Genomic DNA, 20,628 nt, shown 5'->3' with positions numbered 1-20,628 from the left:
GGACCCTGGAGGAGAAGCAAGATTTGGATGGTTGTGGGGAAGGGAGGAGAGAGCTCCAGTAGGGGCAACAGCAGAGGTGCGGGCATGAAGATGCCCATGGGTCCTGGGATGCTGGCAAGTAGTTGGGTGAGGCCAGGTCACTGGGACCTTGGAAGCCAAGCAGAGGGCAGTTGTATCTCAGCTTCCCTGTTGGCAGAGCCTTATTTTGAGTCTTTTTTTTTTTTTTAACACTTAGAAAATTCTCTCTCTGCTTCTTAAACCTACTGGACTGTATGCAATATTGACTGAGTGATTGGTGTCTATAGATGCTAACAAAATTAATATGGTCTGAACTATGCTATATAGTTTCATATTCTCATGTTCATTTTTTTGATTAGTACTTTCTCTTTGGTGACCCTATATTTGTTGAGACTTTGACCATTCATGTTCCGCCGTATTTGCAGTTCATTTTTCTCCGTGTGCTCTCATAGCCCTTCGATGTGTAATCCATTTAGGTGCATTTTGTGCCTTAGGCGGCTGCCAGGGAAAGTTGAGAGTGGTAGGTGTGATTGATTTCCTCTCCATAGGACTGGCCCCTTCTCTGTACATTCTGCTCAGTCTTGACAAATCCCTTGAGGTTTCATGTTTAATGGGTACCTGTTTGTGGGCGTGTGCATGTCGGTGTATGTCAAGTGAGTTCATATGTTTAAATTCCATACATTCCATATGTGTTAAATTCCACTTTAAGTGTTACTTATATGTTAAAGAAAAAAAACTTGTAAGTAAAATGTGTCTCAAATACAGTAGGCTTAATTAGTTACTTAATAGGTTAAATTCATTCCTTTAAATGCTGATACTTTATTACAGCTTTTTAAAATGGAAATTTCCTAAAGTGTATGTAATATTGAATGCCTCATTAGCCAGGGTTAATTATTCAAAATTGAACCTTCCTTGATGATTAAGTATAACGAATTGAAGATCAGTTATTGACCTATGTTTAAAAATAGCTGCCCTCGGGTGTTCTGGAGTTGTATTGGGCAGTTTGCCTTTACACTAAGTGCCCTCTAGATGCTGTACTGTGTTGTTGTAATGGTACTTTCATCATTCTTCATTGTTCTGGGCATATTTGCTTTTAGCAATATTCCTTGCCTCATTTTGTTTTATTTATTTTTATACAGCAGGTTCTTATTAGTTATCTATTTTATACATATTAGTGTACATATGTCAATCCCAGTCTCCCAATTCATCCTTGCCTCATTTTAAATCTGTTGATAACTAAGCTTATAAAACCAAGCTTTATTTTAATCAATTGATGACCAAGTTTATAACCAGATACTCATTCTATACACAAGTATTAGTTAATAAACTTTGGGTAAGGGCTGAAGGTGTCTCTGTGTTTCTCTTAGGTGGCATTCTTAGGTATTGTGGTAGCAATTTCTCTCGCAATTTGAGGCATCTTTGAGACTGTCCTTGGATGGTGAAGTCACTAAAAGACTAACCTACCAGTAGAGTGACACAGGAATGTACTAAGTAAGCATTTGTTATTTTCAGGGCAGTGCACTTTATGTATTCTAGTTCAACCATGTAAATAAAGCTTAGAATCTTTAAGAGTAAATAGGGAGTAAATAAAAGGCTATGATTTGTCTAGTACTGCCTTAGAAATAATGAGGGCTACTGAAATAGCAAAACACAAAATGCTTATCTTTGAAAAATGTATAGTCTGGTTGTCAAAATAATACATGTGTGAAAGGACTAGAGTGGTTGTCTTCTGTGACTGAAATATTTTCTCTCAACTTTTTCAGCATGCCTAATTTGTGAATAGCACTTTGACTGGGATGTTTTGGACTGTTATCATGGTTAATTTAATTCACAATCTATAAGAATCTAGAGCAGTGCTTCTCAACTATCTGTAGTAAAGGACCAACCAATTTTTTCCAGAAATGTGTCACAGACCAACACAGGATCCTACTGTGCATAGCTTGTCTTCAGCTTGGGCCACATGTGATTCATCACATAAGTTCAGTAATACCCAAACTAGTCTTGCCTGTTGAAGGCAAGTTCATTGATCATGAACTCAGATGTTTCTAAACCCTTACTTTCAATTCGTTTACTTGTGTTTTCATGGGCTGGTACTGAAAGCACAGGGACCATTACTGGTCCCCAGACATGGATTGATCCTGTCCTGTAGCTACCTTGCCCATTTCTGACCTGCTCCATTGTTATTTGGCAGCCAGCAGGAGGCTTGGGAGACCACTGGATGGGATCATGAGCATCCCTCACATAGTTGTTTTATCTGGTCCTGGGGCACGCACATGGAGTCGGTGGCTGGTGGCCTGTAGTCCTTACTACTCTCAGCTCTGTGACCATCCAGCCCCTTTTGATATATGTCCTTTTTCTGCGTGTGTCACCTGTCAGAAGATACTCTGGTAAGCTGCTAGTACAATGTGTCATTATAGCAGACTAAGTGATGGACTCAGTTGTTCTTTAAAGCAACACCCTTAGAAATAGATTGCAGATCCAAGATACAGGGAAAACAACAATAAAGTGTGAGCCTCAGACTAGTAAGGGAACAGTAGATTTGGTGTTAGAGAGTCACTTTGGTCCCTTGTGGTTTTTGATACTTCTCTGCCAGAGTGCTGTTTTCCCTGAAGGCTTTTTTTTTTTTTTTTTTTTTGCGGTATGCGGGCCTCTCACTGTTGTGGCCTCTCCCATTGCGGAGCACAGGCTCTGGACGCGCAGGCTTAGCGGCCATGGCTCACGGGCCCAGCTGCTCCACAGCATGTGGGATCTTCCCGGACCGGGACACGAACCCGTGTCCCCTGCATTGGCAGGCGGCCTCTCAACCACTGCGCCACCAGGGAAGCCCCCTGAAGGCTTTTAAGATAGTGACTAGCTGACACGGTGACCTCCCAGCAGGATACTGCCCTCTTCCCTGTTGGTGGGCTTGTGGGTCCTCTCCAGCCACCAGAACTTCACACCACTCCATCCTCTCACACTGTCCTTTTTAATTTACTTTGCTTGGTTTCCAACTCAAATGACACAGCCTTCTCTACTCAGAGAGAGAGAAATCACTTTTGCATGGTGACTGTCATCTAGGCATCTGGGAAACACTCAGGGAAATTGGTCTGGGATCAGAAGTACGTAGAATGAAGATGAAAAAACTTGTTCTGGTTTTCAGTATGTTAAAATGATGAATAGGCTGACTCTTGACAGAGGTCTATGCCAAGCTAAAGCCTTTTAATTGTTGGTTATATTTGATAGGAACCTTTTAATAAGGAGTGACGTTTCCAACTGGTAGTAAAAAGGAAAAAGAAAATAATCTCATAATATGCTGAAAGCATTTTATGCTGGTAGAAAATATTCTTTTGTGCAGTATATTTACTTCATCAAAATTATGAAGGGACATGTAGGATGAAATAGAGCTGAAAACATAAAATTAAAATTCAGTTGGAATGCAGGTTGGAAGAAATTATTATAGAGAGGTTTTTTTTCTATAAAAAGTAAATATATAGCAAGAACAAAGGGGAAACTCATTCATCTTGGGAATATTTATTATTTAAAACCAATTAGATTCTCTTTTTTGGGTGTTTTTATGCTGCTTCCAAGCCCCTTAATTTTGTAGGTTTTAGCCTTCTAAAAGGATAACTGCTTCCTAACTTTTAATGAGGTTGACATTAGCTTTTTCTCCTATCTTAAATCCTTTAGCTTTAGTCAGGGAGTTTTTAGCTAGTCTCCAAGGGGAGGTGGGGAGGAGCATAAGCGAACGTTTTTTAAAAATGTGCTTTGTGGATCTCTCAAATATAAGTATTTTTCATGGTTTTAATAGAAGTAGCCAGGTTCATAAAATCCACGAGGTGTCTTTTATATATTTTGGCTCATTTATGTTAATATGTTCAATTACTGATTTTCTTTTTTGTCAGTTAAGAATAACAAGACACAGACAATGAGTATTTGCCAAATCTAGAGCAGCCATTTATAGCACCAAGATCCTAGCTCAGGCTTTATAGGGTGTAACAGAGAGAGAGAGAGAAAGAGAGAGTGAGTGAGTACACCCACACATGCACATAAGAAAGTTAGTTTTGAAAAATGGTTACGCTATATATAAGATCCTTGGTTGAGTTTTTCTTTCAGTGCTTTGAATATGTTATCCCACAGCCCTCTGGCCTCTACTGTTTCTGATGGGCAGTCAGCTGTAAGTGACCGTATCTGACTCACCCTGTCAGTGAGTGGGGGTGATGGGATCCAGTATTTGTGCTGGGGTAAAGCCTCCACTCTACTAGTAGGACTGGGTAGAAGAAAGGAGCCCCCACTTTCAGATGTGCTTGCCTGGAATAAAGCGTCTGCAGCACAGAGCTGGAAGGAATGGGAAATGCTGGTGCCCTGCACCTCCTGAGCAGAAACCAAGGCTCTAGACTGAGAGCTGGGGAGGGAGGAAGGGGTACTGTCTTTTTTGGCGACACCTGCTGGGAGTAGATATTCTGTCCCACTGAATTGGGAGAAGGGTGTAGAAGGGAAACAAATGATGTTTCATATGTCACAGACTTCCTGTTCTTTCCAAGATCTAGTAGGTTTTCTTGAATAAATGTTTCTCCACTTGCTGTATGCCATTAGGAGAATTTCCAGAAACTTTCAACGTTTTGTTTTGTTTTTATAATTTTTTCCAGTTTTGGTTGTTTCACTGGGGAGAGGCTCTGCTGAGCTCCTGACGTAACCAGTTCAGAAGTGTTCCCCTCCCTCTCCCCCCAACCAACCAAGAGAGTTAGTTTTAGCTCCCGAAGCAAAAGTTCTGGGAGCCAGAACATTTTTAACCAAGACTGTGCAGTAACTAGTGTGTTGCTGAGAACTTAGTGCTACTGAACATTAATACATATGGTCTTTCTTTAATCAGGTTGTTTAGAGCAATATTTTTAAGTGAGATAAATATTTCTAGAGAATAAGTCTAAGACAACCGAAAATTTGTATGGCTGTAAATCATAGAAATAATAAAGTAGGAAATGTGTCAAAAGTCTTTTGCCTTTTAAACATGTATCTAAAAGCATTACTAAGTTTAGGAAATGTATTTATCTTTCTTTTTTTGTTGTGTAGGCTTTGTCAGGTTTTTAGAAGGCTATTATATTGTGTTAATAACCAAAAGGAGGAAGATGGCAGATATTGGAGGTCATGCAATATATAAGATTGAAGATACAAATATGATCTATATACCCAATGATTCTGTACGTATTACTCATCCTGATGAAGCTAGGTATGTACTGGGGGTAACTGCTATTTTTTTACCTGGTTGACCAATTAGAAAATAAAACATAGTCAAAAGATTATAAATGTTATGTTAAAATGTAAAATACTGGCTCAGAATGCTACAGCTTTTGTTCAAGTGCTATTAAAAACCCTCCATTAAAACAATTGATTTGGGCAAGAATCAACAATGGCTCCTAAAACCATTAGGTGAGAGGTTATTATTGAGGAACAGATATTCACTCAGTCTCAACGTACCATACTCCATAACTATCTTTATTATTTACAAAGAGAAAAAAATGACAAACATACTCACCAAATGATCAAACTTAGCATCACCAATAATGAGACAAAACTGACATTATTTACCTCTTAACGTGAAGCAATGGGAAGGACGCCCACTACCTGTGTAGTTTTCTTACTAAAAATATTTAACTTAAATCTAAGCATGAGGAAATAATCAGATAAATCCATATTGTGGTACTTTCTGTAAGACACTGGCCTGGACCCTCCAAAAATGTCAATGTCGTGCAACACAGGAAGAGCCAGAGAGTTGTTCTAGAGTTTAGAATAGACATGACAAAGCGCAACACTTGAATTTCTGTTAGATCCAGGATTAAAACATGTGCGTGCATGCTCATGTACACGTGCGTGCGTGCACACACACACACAGCTATAAAGGACTGTACTGGAACGGTTTGTATATGGACTATATACTAGGGGATATTGGATCAGTATTAAATGTTGGGTGTATAATGATATTGTGGTTACTCAGGAGATTGTCCTTGTTCATAATAGATATAAAATAAAATATTTAGGACTGAGGTTTCATCATGTCTGCTACTTACTGTAAATGGTTTAGAAAAATAAAATGTACATGTATATTTAAAGAGAGAGAATGTATGTGTGTATAAATGTATAATGAGAAATGTTCAACAGTGAATTCAGGTGAAGGATATACTGCTGTTTATTACACTATTTTTTCCCCCAATTTTTCTATGGATTTGAAACCTTTAAAAAGTTTTGGGGGGAAATTACTGGAACCTTGGGCATGTGGGGAAAGGCTATTAATAAATTAATAAAATGATAGAGAAAAGACTAGAGTTGGTTTATTTTAATATTATAAAGGTTAAAATGGAACAAAGTTAGGCATGCTTATAAGTTTTTAGGGAAGGTAACAGTTTAGATTTTAATTTCACTCAGTACTTCCATGGTGTTGTTCTAGATACATGAACTGGAATTTAAAGGTGGTGTGGCTCTCTTGTTTAAGACCCTCTTAGATAGTGGTTTTCTGGACCTTTGTGGCATTGTCTTTGGTATTTGGAAGTGGAGTATTTAAAACATAATTTGTTTACACGCACACAGTAGAGTTTACCGGATAGAGTGGACTTTTGTCTTATACTAACAAAAAAATTATGTCTCTTATAGCTTATAGGCAGGCATAGTATATTGAATAAAAGTGAATCAGAGAGGAGTCTAAAAAAATGATGCAAATGAACTTATTTACAAGACAGAAATAGACTCACAGACATAAGAAACAAATTTACCAGAGGGGAGGGGGGGGCAATAAATTAGGAATTTGGGATTAACAGATACACACTGCTATATATAAAATAGATAAAAAACAAGGATCTACTGTATAGCACAGGGAACTATATTCAATATCTTGTAGTAACCTATAATGGAAAAGAATCTGAAAGAGTATATATATACATATACGTGTGTGTATATATATATAACTGAATCACTTTGCTGTAGACTTGAAACATTGTAAATCAACAATACTTCAATAAAAAATAAATTAATTTAAAAAAGTGAATCAGGCCAGTGCATAGAAATCCAAGGGTTGGGGAAAAATTAAAGAGGTTTATATTATTTATAAGCCTCATCTCTATGATTCTTCAGCTGAGAATAGTAAAACAAATGACACTCTTCTATATAGTGATATGACTGTCTTTAAAGAATGAACTTATCTTGTGATTAATATTGTACAGTAAATGGAATAATCCAGAATAAGATACAATTATTTTAATAGCTTGTTATAGGTGGACTTATACTATTACTGGATAGGTAAACTTTTACCATACTTACAAAACTATGTAATCCAATAATGCATTTAAGTAAAAATGTTTGGTATGATATTAGGAAATAAAGTACCATAAAACATTTCATACAAAATGATAAGTAGATGTTACCCCTCTGATGTATTGTTGTATCAACATTATAAAATTTGCTAGAGCAATTCACCATGTTAAAATATTGTTGGGAAAAATTATGACTATCTTAATATATGTAGAAAATGTATTTGAGGGAATTCCCTGGCTGTCCGGTGGTTAGGACTCCGCGCTTTCACTGCTGAGGGCACGGGTTCGATCCCTGGTTGGGGAACTAAGATCCCGCAAGCCGCACGGCGTGGCCAAAAAATATGTGTGTGTGTGTGTATTCATATATATATATATATATATATATGACAAATTCAATACCCATTCGTGATCAGTGTCTTTAAAAGGTTGAAATGAATATGAAAAAGTGTTAACATTTATTAATCCTGAGTGGTAGATACATGGACATTTTATGCTGCACTTTTTTTTTCAGTTTAAAAAAACTTTGCAGCTTAAAATTATGGTGACCCACAAACATTTCTGCTTGTTTTTGTTCCTCTACTCTCTCCAACCTCAAAGCATATTGTAAAAACAAGAACAGTATTTACTTTTGTCTTGCCCAAAGTCTAAGCGCCCTATGTTTGTAAGGGCACGACTTTCCCTCTCTGGCATAATCAGTGATGAGGAAGTGGTCAAACTAAAGTTAAGGGTCTCAAGTGATGATCAGGATACTTAGAAATTGCTCCAGTTGAAATCTCTTCTCCAGTTATGGATTGAATTTCTCAGTTTCAATGAGTGTATTTACAAATATAAATGTATATATATGTATATGTTAAGCTATGAACAAATAATGGTGTTGTGTGAATGCAATATGCTTTGGGGTTTTTCGGTCATTTTTTTCCCCAGTTTTATTGAGATAAAATTGACATACATCACTGTGTTAGTTTACGGTGTTCAGCATAATGGTTTGACTTAGATATAATATATTGTGAAATGATTACTGCAGTAGGTTTAGTTAGCATCTGTCATCATATAGATACAATAAAAAGAAAAAGAAAAAAAAGAAGAAAATTTCTTTCCTTGTTATGAGGACTCAGTATCTACTCTCTTAACTTTCATGTATATCATATAGCAGTGGTAACTATAGTCATCAGGTTGTTAACTATAGTCATCATTTTTTTTCAGGTATCTACGAATATTTCAAAATGTGGACCTGTCCAGCAATTTTTACTTTAGGTATGTTTGAGCTGAATTTTGCTCTTATCATTCTCTTAAATGTTTATATAATTTTCCATAGGGTAAAAACAGAATCAGTAGTACTTCAGTTATTCTATTTTTTAAAATAGCCAAAGTTTTTCATCTAAAATAGTACAAATACAAGTATTTCCTCCTTTTAAAAATCTGATATTTGAAATTTTGAATGGATAAATTGTAATTATTCTCACTATAAAAATCATCTTTATTAGAATTTTAAGGAAATATTCTTATCTTTTAGTTTTGAACTACAAAAATGAAATCTGCATTCAGTCTATATACAGAGTTGTAACAGTTTCACAGTTTTCAATTTAACAATCTAGCAAAATTAGGTAAAAATAAATTCAAAATAAGAAGAACTGTTGAAATACCAATATACCGCTACTGGCATTGTAAATTACTAACTTTCCTGGAGAGGAACGTAGCATTGAGTATATATGAAAATATGCCTGAAGGTAATAAATCAGGAGATAAAATATTAATCCTTATTTGTAAAGGGACATTAATAGCTTCTCTATTTATCATGGCCCAAACAAGCAAACCAACAAACACAGGGACAACCCAAATATCGATAATTGAAAAATAAGCAAGCAAAGTATAGCAGAGCATCATGATAAAATATTATACCACTGATGATGTGACCAATATGTAGGCCAGGTAAATAGAATTTTCCATGTAGCCAAATAACTTTCTTTCAGCTATAATGTCCAAACTCAAAAGTAGAACATAAAATAGCATATAGCAATAAGGACTTGAGTCATGGGACTAGAAGAGGACCCAGAGTGTTGTAGCTATTGGTGTTACATACTTTTGGGGTACTTTGCATTATTTTAAATTTATTTTTAAACTGTTAATATAGTTAACCATTTCTTTATGAAATAAAGAAAAACTTGTCTACTGTGTAGAGTGGATTATGTCTTCATTGATGTGAAACCGAAGACAGTTAATTAATTTAGCAATAGTATAGTGAAGGGCTCCTCAAGAAATAATTTTTGCTTCCACCAATGTTTATTGAAAATATATTTCCATTGTATTTGTTTCCATCATTTGCTTTTCAGCCTTTATTGCTTAATTATGTTTATAGTCTCTGTGAGTTATTACTGAAGCTCAGTGGTACTGTTAGAAATGGTCTTCTCCTGATTCACCATTTTCAGCTTCGTCTGCATCCCCATACTGAGTTCTGAACAAGTCATTCCATAAGTAAAAATATGAGGTTAAAGACTTCTGGAAAGTTATACTGCATTGTTATGATTCAGCTAGAATAAAGCAGGAAGAATTGATTGTTAAAAGTAAAAGCCCAGGGCTTCCCTGGTGGCGCAGTGGTTGGGAGTCCGCCTGCCGATACAGGGGACACGGGTTCGTGCCCCGGTCCGGGAAGATCCCACGTGCCGCGGAGCGGCTGGGCCCGTGAGCCATGGCCGCTGAGCCTGTGCGTCCAGAGCCTGTGCTCCGCAACGGGAGAGGCCACAACAGTGAGAGGCCCGCGTACCGCAAAAAAAAAAAAAAAAAAGGAAAAGCCCAACTTCTCTCCACCCCCCCCAGCTTTATTGAGATATTATTGACATATGTAAGTTTAAGTTGTACAATGTGATGATTGATACATGTATAGATAAATGTATATATTGCAAAATGATTACCACAATAAGGTTAGTTTACACCTTCATCCCATCACACAGTTGTGATTGTGTGTATGTGTGTGTGTGCGTGTAGTGATAACATTTAAGATTTGCTCCCTTAACAAATTTCAAGTATATAATTCAGTATTGTTAATTATAGTTACCATGCTCTGTACATTAGATATCCAGATCTTATTTATCTTATGGCTAAGAGTTTGTACCCTTTGACCAACATTTCTCCATTCCTCCCCCTGCCACTGGCAACTACTATTCTACTCTCTCGTTCTATAAGTTCAGCTTTTTAAGATTCCACATGTAAGTGAGAACATAGTCTTTGTCTTTGTTTGTCTAACTTATTTCACTCAGCATAATGCCCTCCAGGTCCATCCATGTTGTTGCAAAAGGCAAGATTTCCTTTTTTATGGCCAAATGATACCCCATTATTTATATATGCCACATTTTCTTTATCCATTTATCTGTTAATGGACTCAGGTTGTTCTATGTCTTGGCTGTTGTCATTAATTCTGCAGTGGGCGTGGGGGAGCAGATACCTCTTTGAGATAGTGATCTCATTTCCTTTGGATATATACCCAGAAATGGGATTGCTGGATCATATGGTAGTTTATTTTTAATTTTTGAAAAATTTATTTAATTTTATTTATTGATTGATTTTGGCTGCGTTGGGTCTTCGTTGCTGTGCGCGGCCTTTTCTCTGGTTGCCGCGAGCGGGGGCTACTCTTCGTTGCGGTGCGTGGGCTTCGCATTGCAGTGGCTTCTCTTGTTCCAGAGCACGGGCTCTAGGTGTGCAGGCTTCAGTAGTTGTGGCACGGGGCTCAGCAGTTGTGGCTCACGGGCTCTAGAGCGCAGGCTCGGTAGTTGTGGCACACGGGCTTAGTTGCTCCGCAGCATATGGGATCTTCCTGGACCAGGGCTTGAACCCGTGTCCCCGGCATTTGCAGGCGGATTCCCAACCACTGAGCCACCAGGGAAGCCCTATTTTTAATTTTTTGAGGAACCTTCATTCTCTTTTCCATAGTGGCTGCACCAATTTACATTCCCACCAGCGGTGCAAAAGGTTCTCTTTTCTCTACATCCTTGCCAACCCTTACTGTTTCTTTGTTTGTTTTATAATAGCCATTCTAATAGGTATGAGGTAATATCTCATTGTGGTTTTGATTTGCATTTCTCTACTGTGATGTTGAGCAACTTTTCATGCACTTGTTGGCCATTTGTATGTCTTCTTTGGAAAAATGTCTATTCAAGTCTTTTGCCCATTTTAAAATTGGATTATTTGTATGTTTGCTGTTGAGTTGTATGAGTTCCTTATGTATCTTGGCTATTAACCCCTTAATAGATGGTTTACAAATATTTTATTCCATAAGTTGCCTTTGTATTTTGCTGACTCTCTTTTTCTGTGCAGAAGCTTTTTAGTTTGTTTATTTTTGCTTTTGTTGCTTGCTCTTTTGGTGTCATATCCAAAAAACATCTTTGTCAAGAACAGTGTCAAGGAAATTTTCTCCTATGTTTTCTTTTAATAGTTTTATAGTTTTGGGTCTTACATTTAAGGCTTTAATCCATTTTGAGTTAATTTTTTGTGAGTGGTGTAATACAGGGGTCCAATTTCATTCTTCTGCTGGTGGTTGTCCAGTTTTCCCAGCACCATTTATTGAAGAGACTGTCGTTTCTCCATTAGTCTTTTTGGCTCCCTTGTCAAATATTAGTTGACTATATAGGAGTGGGTTTATTTCTGGGCTCTCTATTCCATTGGTCTAGGTGTCTTTTTTATGTCAGTAACACACTGTTTTGAATGCTATAGCTTGGCAGTAAGGTTTGAAATCAGGAAGTTTGATGCTTCCAGCTTTGTCCTTCTTTCTTAAGATTGCTTTGGCTATTAGGAGTCTTGTAATTCCATACAAATTTTAGAATTGTTTTTTTTCTATTCCTGTGGAAAATGTCATTGGCATTTTGATAGGGATTGTATTGAATCTATAGATGCCTTTGGGTAGTATGGACATTTAAACAATATTAATTCTTCTGTTCCATGAACACTGGATATCTTTCCATTTATTTGTGTCTTATTTTTTCATCCATGTCTTATAATTTTTAGTGTACAGATCTCTTACCTCCTTCGTTAAATTTATTCCTAAGCATTTTTTATGCTCTTGTAAATGCGATTGAAAAACCAACTTTTTTTAAATTTAATTAATTAATTTATTTATTTTTGGCTGTGTTAGGTCTTCGTTTCTGTGCGTGGGCTTTCTCTAGTTGCGGTGAGCAGGGGCCACCCTTCATCACGGTGCGCGGGCCTCTCTTGTGGAGCACAAGCTCCAGACGTGCAGGCTCAGTAGTTGTGGCTCACGGGCCTAGTTGCTCCGCGGCATGTGGGATCCTCCCAGACCAGGGCTCGAACCCATGTCCCCTGCATTGGCAGGCAGACTCTCAACCACTGCACCACCAGGGAAACCCCAAAACCAACTTTTTAATACAGATTTTACCCCTGTGAGATTAGATGCTAGTAAGACTAATGGCTCTATCAAGCAAATGTGGTAAAATTTAATTTCACAGATGAAATAAATCAATTTCAAACAAATAAATAGTAAATCAATAATCTGATAATTAATAAATTGAGGAAGAAATAATTAAAATATGTATGTGAGTCTCCAGACAAAATTGTAACCGTCTTAAAATATGACTAAAATACTTTCAAATTTGTGTAAACCTAAAGAATTCTAGATACTGTCTGAAATTCTGTTTTAAAAATATATAGCTAGAGATACTTATAAAAATTGTTAATTTTGTGCAAATTTTGTTTGCACAGACTGTTACAATTTTTTGGATGACTGTTATGCTTTTCAAACATATGTTACCGTGATGGCTTGTGTTATTTGCTTATTCTTGTTTTATTACTAAGTCAGTTATTGTACCACCAGTAATAATTAATAGAATTCTTTTCATTCATAGGTAAACTAGAGTACAGACCATGTACTGTTGCAGTGGATATTGTAACATTTTTAGTACTCCATTCAGATATATATGAGAGTATGACCCCTTTGTACAAGGCCCTGAAGTTAGATTAATGTCAGCGTGAAGCAAAAAATGCACACTGCAAATCAATTAATGTAGGTTACTCACATTGTATTGTATATTTCTAGTTATGCAAATGCCTAAGTCATGCAGTGATTTTTTAATTTCCAATTATATTCATGGTTTACTCTGTTTTAATGTGCTTATTTGTACAGCATTGCTTCCAAGGAAACTAACAGGTGCTAAGTAATTTAGTTCATAGGTTTTAATTCCTTCTGGGAGCCAAGACTATGAAATATGTTTTGCTTTTCTAATTATTGTTAAGTTTCAGTTCTTTTCTCAGTTACAGCTATGATTTGTCCCACTCACTTCAATATAATCTCACTGTCTTGCGTATGCCCCTGGAGATGTTAAAGTCAGAAACGACCCAGACTCGCCAGGAGAGTTTCGACATCTTTGAAGATGAAGGATTAATTACACAGGGTGGAAGCGGTAGGTGGTTTTCAGCACATCCAATATATGTTAATGTGGCATCTATGAAACGGCATCTCATTAAATTCACTCACATTTCTCCTTTCCTCTTTCCTCTTTGCTCTTTGTCCTTATATCAGGTTGTTTCAGGTATAGGAACTTGACCAATTCATTTTTATAGAGATCATGCATCACCAAATGAATTTCATTTGTGGGCAAGCCAGAAAATTGTATACTGATGTTTTCTAGCAAAATTTCATGCACCTTTTATGGAATACATTCAGTTTAGTCCTTGAATGGAGAATTTTCTTTTTAAGTATTGGAGAATACACATCACCACCTTATTTTTCTTCATAGAGACCCAATTGTGTATGGGTTGAGTTTTAGAAAACAGTTACCATGGCTTGCCTATTGTATCCTAGACATTTATATGTCATATCTCTAATCCTCATAAAAACTCTGCTCAGTAGGTATAATGCTACTTTGAAAGAAATAAAGGCTAAGTAGGAAACTGAGGCCTAGAGATTAAGATCACAAGGCCAATGTCTAGAGGAACCATTGCAATAGGTCAGAGGCTGTTCTGACTTTGATTGGTCTCAACTTGCCCCTCTGGTCCCTCACAAGCCCTGCTTCTGTCAAGACCATTGTGGGATTAGTGCAGGACGTGTGTGTGACTAGTCTAGGGTGGCCCTGGACATCTGGGACTAACCAGTCACAGAATAGTATTGGTACCTTTATCCCTGGATTTGGGGGTTGGTCTAGAAATCTAAAGCCAGAGACATGGCTAGAGTTAATGTTGTGAAGGAATTGCTTCAAACTTAAGACAGTTTAACTGAATTGGGCTTACTATGGAAACATAAAAAGTTAGTAGTGTCTTTGGGTGCCTTCCTCAGTGCGCCTTCTATATAGTGATGGAGATGTGAGTGCAGAGGTAGAATGTAAGTTCCAGAAGGTTTGTCCTTACAGGACACACAGAAAGAGGCTGTACTCTGTTAGCATTTTGCCAAAGGTTCTGGTCCACTCTAAGAAGACTTAGACTGTTACTTAGACTGAATGCCGTCTCTGTTATTGCCTTGACTCTTGTTAGTTTATTAGATTGAATATCTCTTGAGCTAAGGCCAAACCCAGTGCACCCTCCCTACCCCAAAACATCTAGATCACGTAAATTTGCCATGGTTCAGACATCTGGATTGTAACCTGTACCCCTAGAGACAGGTGGAGGGTAAAATAATGTGTGCCTGAATATTTGTCACATCATTTCTTCTAAATATCATACTTAGTAATAGAAAAGCTAAAAGTATTACCAAATTTGCACTATGTCTCATCTCACATCTGAATTTGAATATCTGTTCTGGGATCTGAATTAAGCCTCTGAAAGCTACTTAATTTTTTACTATCTGTCAAGCAGTTCTACTTGATAGATATGAATAACTGTGTATTAGGTTTTTATAGCTGCTATAAGAAATTACCACAAACTCAGTGACTTAAAACTATACAAATTTATTATCTTATGGGAGTCAGAAGTCCAAAGGAGGTCTCAGTGGACTAAAGTTAGAGTGTCAGCAAGGCTGCGTTCCTTTCTTGAGACCCTAGGGAAAAATCCATTTTCTTGCCCTTTTCATCTTCAAAGCCAGCAATGGCCGGCCGAGGGTTTTCCTACATTACATCACTCTGACACACTCCTGTTTCCCCCTTTCACTTATAATGACCTGTGATTACATTGGGCCCACTTGGACAATCCAGAATAGTCTCCCCATCTTAAGGTCATCTGATTAACAACCTTAATTCCATCTGCAACTTTAATTCCTTCTTGCCATTGTAACATAACATATTCACAGGTTCTGGTGATTAGGACATAGACATCTTTTCTGTAGGGGAGGGATGCATTATTCTCCTACTACACAGGGGGAAACTGATAGGAAAGAGAGGGTGAGGGTAATAGGTATTGGGGTAGGTAGAAAAGGAAAATAATACATTTTTTAAAAATCTCTAATGTGTCAGGCAGCAAGTTAGTCACTTTGCATATATTATTTTTTTAATCTGAATAATATCTCTGCAGTGAGTACTACCATCATTTCACAGTTTAGAAAATTGAAGTTCTGAGATGTTACGTAACTTGCCATAGGTCACAGAGCTGGTAAGTGGCAAAGACAGGACTCCAATCCATTATTCATGCTCAGTGTAATGTCATTGAAGAGGTAGAGAAGGCTTAGTTTTTATGAATAAAACCAAAGTGTTTGTCATAGTATATAAACACTCTTAACATACATGTTTTGAGAAGAGTATTGACTGCCTCTATCCAGAACTGTTAACGATCTTTTAAGCCATTATCTTTTAAATATACTTGTTTTATTTTGTACTTTATATAAGTTTTGTAAAACTCATTGATGTTTAATAAATTTATTTGGATATCCTGAAATCATGCTTGATGAAATTAGTTTTGTTGTATAGAAAAAGCTTGATATAATAACAACTACCACTTATGGAAGTATCAATAAGACACCAGACTTGTTCTGAGCACTTTATGTACATTATCAACTTATGTCATCTTTATAACAATCCCAGGATACAGGCACAAATGAGGAAACAGGGGCACTGGGAGTAAGTAACCCTCTTGGTCACACCTGTCACCCTGCTGATGAGGCAGAGCTCGGATTTGGACCCAGGCACTCTGACACCAGAGCCATGCTCCCAGCTGCTGTCCTTGCTGTCTCTTGGCCTTATTCACGTATTTGTACACCTCTCCTTAATTTCCCAGCTGTTTTCTTCTCTCTTAGGTTAAAAACTCACAGATCAGAAAATGTGTGTTTTCTTTAACTTTGTACAGAATCAGCACAGTGTTCTGGGCAACGAGATGAGTTATATCTACTGAAAACAGCAGTGATATTGATCAGGCATTTTGAAATTAAAAACAAAAGTTTAAGAACTTAAAAACGAATGTCAACCGATTTCCTTATCTTTCTGATACCAACTCTTATTTTTCAGGTGTATTTGGGATCTGTAGTGAGCCTTATATGAAGTACGTGTGGAACGGCGAACTTCTGGATATAATTAAAAATACTGTCCATCGTGACTGGCTGCTGTATATTATTCATGGGTTCTGTGGGCAGTCAAGTATCCTTTTTTAAAAAAATTAAGATACATATTATTAAACTTATGCTGTACCGATTTGTAGAAAGCTATGTATGAATTATAAGATTACAATTGTCTATGCATCCAACAGATAGATTATAATTACCTATGCATTCCACGTAGTTGAAATACAAACAGGAATGCAGATCTACTATGTATACAGACAAATAACAAGGAAGAAAACCTATGTGCATAGGAAGTGATACAGGTAGTAAGTATCATTCTTACTGAAGAGAAGGAGCAGAATCCCTGACAGGTGGGGAGAATGGGGCAGGCTCACAGGAAAAGTTGAACTTGGCCTGGCCTCAGTCAAAAGGCAGGCCTTGGCAATGAGATTGTGGATTGGGGAAGCACCATGAATGTAGAGATGGAAAAGTTCATGGGAGTGTACTTGTGGCTTGTATATATCGATAAAACCCCTGGGAGGTACAGTGTAGTGGGAAGGAGCTCGTTTAGGGGGAGTCAGACTGCCAGTCGCCAGATTGCTTTGGTGGTCGGACCAAGGACTTTGGGTTTGGTGCTAGAGCTTTTGAAAGTTTTTTTTCAAGAGGGTAACATACAAATTAGTACTTAGGAAGCTTGAGTGGATAGCTATTTTCAAGGTGGATTAAGTAAAATGAGACTAGAACAAGGGACACTTGTTAGGAAAAGATTGCAGTGGTTCAGGCATAATGTAATGAAGGTCTGGATTAGGGCATAATAGATTAAATAGACATAGGTTGAGCCTTGGATTAAGCCGATGAGTTCAATTTTATAAATACCTTTTGTCCTTTTATTTAATTTCGCTATGTTGAAACCTCTCAACGTGTGCTATTACGTTATGAGGTTTAGGAAGGCAGTGTCTTCTTTCTAGGAGTGGTGTTTTGGTTTTTCCTGTCCCCTTTTGAGATCATGTAGGGCATTTGTGCACCTAGCCTGCTTTCTAGTTGACATTCTTCCTTGTGTTCTAGGTTTTTTAAAAACCTAGAGTGAAACTTTAAAGGAGTGGTTGTTTTGAGACCATTAAGTGGGTGAATGTGATGAACCAATATTATGCTTTCTTGCATCAGACCTTTTGGGAGGAGTGGAGTCAGGGGGTAGAGCTGGAGAGATTAGCCTTGAAGAGGAGCTGTGCTGCCTTCTTGGTGGCCAATGAGGGCGAGGAGAGGCTGGGTGAAGACGCAGAGGACTTTGGGATTGAAAATGAGTGAGATTTGTGTGCTACACTTGAAATGGCTCATTACTTTATAATCATTTTCAACCAGTGAGTGGTATTATCTGATTGATCATTCACTGAATAATGAGATTTGGCTCTGAAATACTCTTTCTGCTTCCAAAAGCAAAATCAACCTGTAAAAGCACACAGTTTGCACCACCAAGGACACTAAAAGGAATGTGCTACAGTTGCTAAAGACAGTTTCTAAAAGGTAATTCTAAACTGTTTTGTATTTCTCAAGAGCTAACTCAGGGCCTGGCATAAGTACAATAAATGGGTTTTTTTAAAGTAGTGAATAGCACCATAGATTATAATTTTAAAGCTCGTTCGTTGAAATGTTGACTCCAGTCTCCCAGTTATCAAGCATTTAATGAATTCTGGAAGTCTACATGAGATAAAAGTCATTGCTATTTACTGAACTTTTGCTATAGGCCAGGCAGTAGTAACCATTACACACATTACCTAACCTAGTCTTCCCAACCACCTAATAAAATTCGTTACGTTTTTTAGTACTTATACCATTTTACAGAAGATGAAATGGAGGCTCAGAAAGTTAAATAATGTGCCATAATTAATAAACGTTATTTTGATTAAACAGTTCCCAGTGTTCAATTTTGCAGTTAGGTGACAAATTTGGGTACTCTCACTGTATTATACTAACTCCATTCCCTCAGAGTTATCTATTGCTTCATAATTCAAACACCCTGTTAAGTGACATTTGCTCACTTTGACAGGTATATTGTCTCTGAAGACTAAGGAAGGTTTAGTTGTACCTGTTTACATCCATACTTGGCTATAAGGAGGGACCACAGGTCTTCCCTTGGCCGATAACCCTACATCTGGTTACCATTTCCTCTGAAGTTCATGGAAACCACTCCTTAGTGAGATTCGTTTTTGCCTTAATACCTGCATAATTGGAAAGAACAGTTAGACCCAATGTTGTTCCATTCTTGGGTGGAGCTTTTTGGTGTTCTTTAACCTAGTGGACAAAGTATATTGGGTGTAATGATTCTCTTGGTTTGGTGTGACAGTCATGAATGCTAAACAGCTTTAACTTGATTTCCAAGAGCTGTTGATCTATGGACGACCTGTGTATGTCACTTTAATAGCTAGAAGATCCAGTAAGTTCGCTGGGACCCGTTTTCTCAAGAGAGGTGCAAACTGTGAGGTAAGATGGGAAAACAACATAACTGCTGGCGATTTAACTTTTTACATCGGCTTTGCTGGCAAAGTGGAATTTTAGAAAGTGGAATTTCTTAGTTTGGGACATTATCAAGAGAATAATGAATTCTCTAGAGTATCGGAAACTTGTGAGAAATATGACTAATGTACAGATATTCTGAAAAATCAACTATCTTAGAGTTATGCAATACCTTAGGGGGTTATGAAATATCTAATGTTTTGGAGGATGAGTCATTTCTGTAATATATGAAAAAATGTAGTACATATTTAGTGGAGAGACTAAAATAGCAAAGCACCTCCACCCAAGGAATAAATGGAGGGGAGCACTCATTGGAAATGCATCCTTGATAAGAAGACTGAGTAGAGCAAGGCATGGGAAACCCTTTACCCCCTTCCCTCTGCTTTCGTTTGGCTCAAGACAGACTCCTTCTCTACTCATCCCTAGAAAATAACAACAAATTTATCTGTCCTGCCTTCAGTCATGTAATGTCCTTTGAGTGTTCCATCTCTCTTTGCAACAGACAACTTGAATCTTAGGCAGATGTGTGATTGAGTAGACAGATTGAGCAAGACATTGGGTTTTGATCCTGCCTTAAAATAGCAACATTTGTTCTTAAAATTATATCAGCAGTGAACATAGTTATAACTGGTGCTTTAAGAAAAAAGCAGAATTTTGCAACTCTATTTTTTACTTTTGAATATTTCAAGGGTAATTAAACAGGTACATTATTAATGCCTCTAAAATTATTCTTTGTCATATCATCATGTACTTTTATAGGTAAAGCTATCTCAAGATTTTTTTTTTTCTCTCCATCAGGCATCTTTTATTGGAATCTCTTTCTTTTGTCCTTTTATTCCTCCTTGGTCTTCAGAATTGAATTCTTATATTTCACTGGTCTTCCTAACCTCCTGTATAATTTCATGTGATTGGTTTTTTTTGGTCTCCTCTGCCATTTATATCACTCAAGCTGTTCTCTATCTATTACTTGTATTATTAGCTACTTAACTTGATTTTTCCCTTGTCTATTCTCTGCTATTTTTAATTGCTTCCTTTATTGCATTTTAATGATTTTCCTTTTTTTAATATGCACATTGAATGTTGATCAACATTTACCTCTTTTAAAACATTCTAAGACTAGGAATTATATTTTCATTGTGTACTTGAAATTTTTTCCATTAAAAAATTCTAAGGATATAAAATATTTTTAAATGCACCTTTCTTTCCAGGGTGATGTTGCAAATGAAGTGGAAACGGAACAAATACTCTGCGATGCTTCTGTCATGTCTTTTACTGCAGGAAGTTATTCTTCTTATGTGCAAGTTAGAGGATCAGTTCCCTTATACTGGTCTCAGGACATTTCAACTATGATGCCTAAGCCACCTATTACATGTGCGTGGAACAGTCTTTTTTAATAGTAACTCTTCTTTACCCACATTTAGA

The 20,628-nt window shown here is 37.1% G+C and overlaps 1 protein-coding gene across 3 annotated transcripts in view; it reads left to right on the top strand.

Moving 5' to 3' along the window:
• The window catches only part of FIG4 (FIG4 phosphoinositide 5-phosphatase), a 129,860-nt gene that overhangs the window by 27,005 nt on the left and 82,227 nt on the right, over positions 1-20,628 (top strand). For all 3 annotated transcript variants that reach the window (XR_014326797.1, XM_082856067.1, XM_082856068.1), the window contains 6 exons: positions 5,065-5,221; positions 8,499-8,549; positions 13,551-13,699; positions 16,664-16,792; positions 19,073-19,173; positions 20,415-20,577. Coding sequence is in view for 2 of the 3 variants with exons in the window: in XM_082856067.1 (XP_082712193.1) it covers positions 5,065-5,221; positions 8,499-8,549; positions 13,551-13,699; positions 16,664-16,792; positions 19,073-19,173; positions 20,415-20,577 (750 nt within the window). In the remaining variant the exon portion in view is untranslated. The remainder of the gene's footprint in view (positions 1-5,064; positions 5,222-8,498; positions 8,550-13,550; positions 13,700-16,663; positions 16,793-19,072; positions 19,174-20,414; positions 20,578-20,628) is intronic.

The sequence above is a fragment of the Leucopleurus acutus genome (assembly GCF_964270905.1).
Source record: "Leucopleurus acutus genome assembly, chromosome: 15".
NCBI lineage: Eukaryota > Metazoa > Chordata > Mammalia > Artiodactyla > Delphinidae > Leucopleurus > Leucopleurus acutus.
The sequence above is the reverse complement of the archived record's forward strand: the minus strand, read 5'-3'. Positions and strand labels throughout refer to the sequence as shown.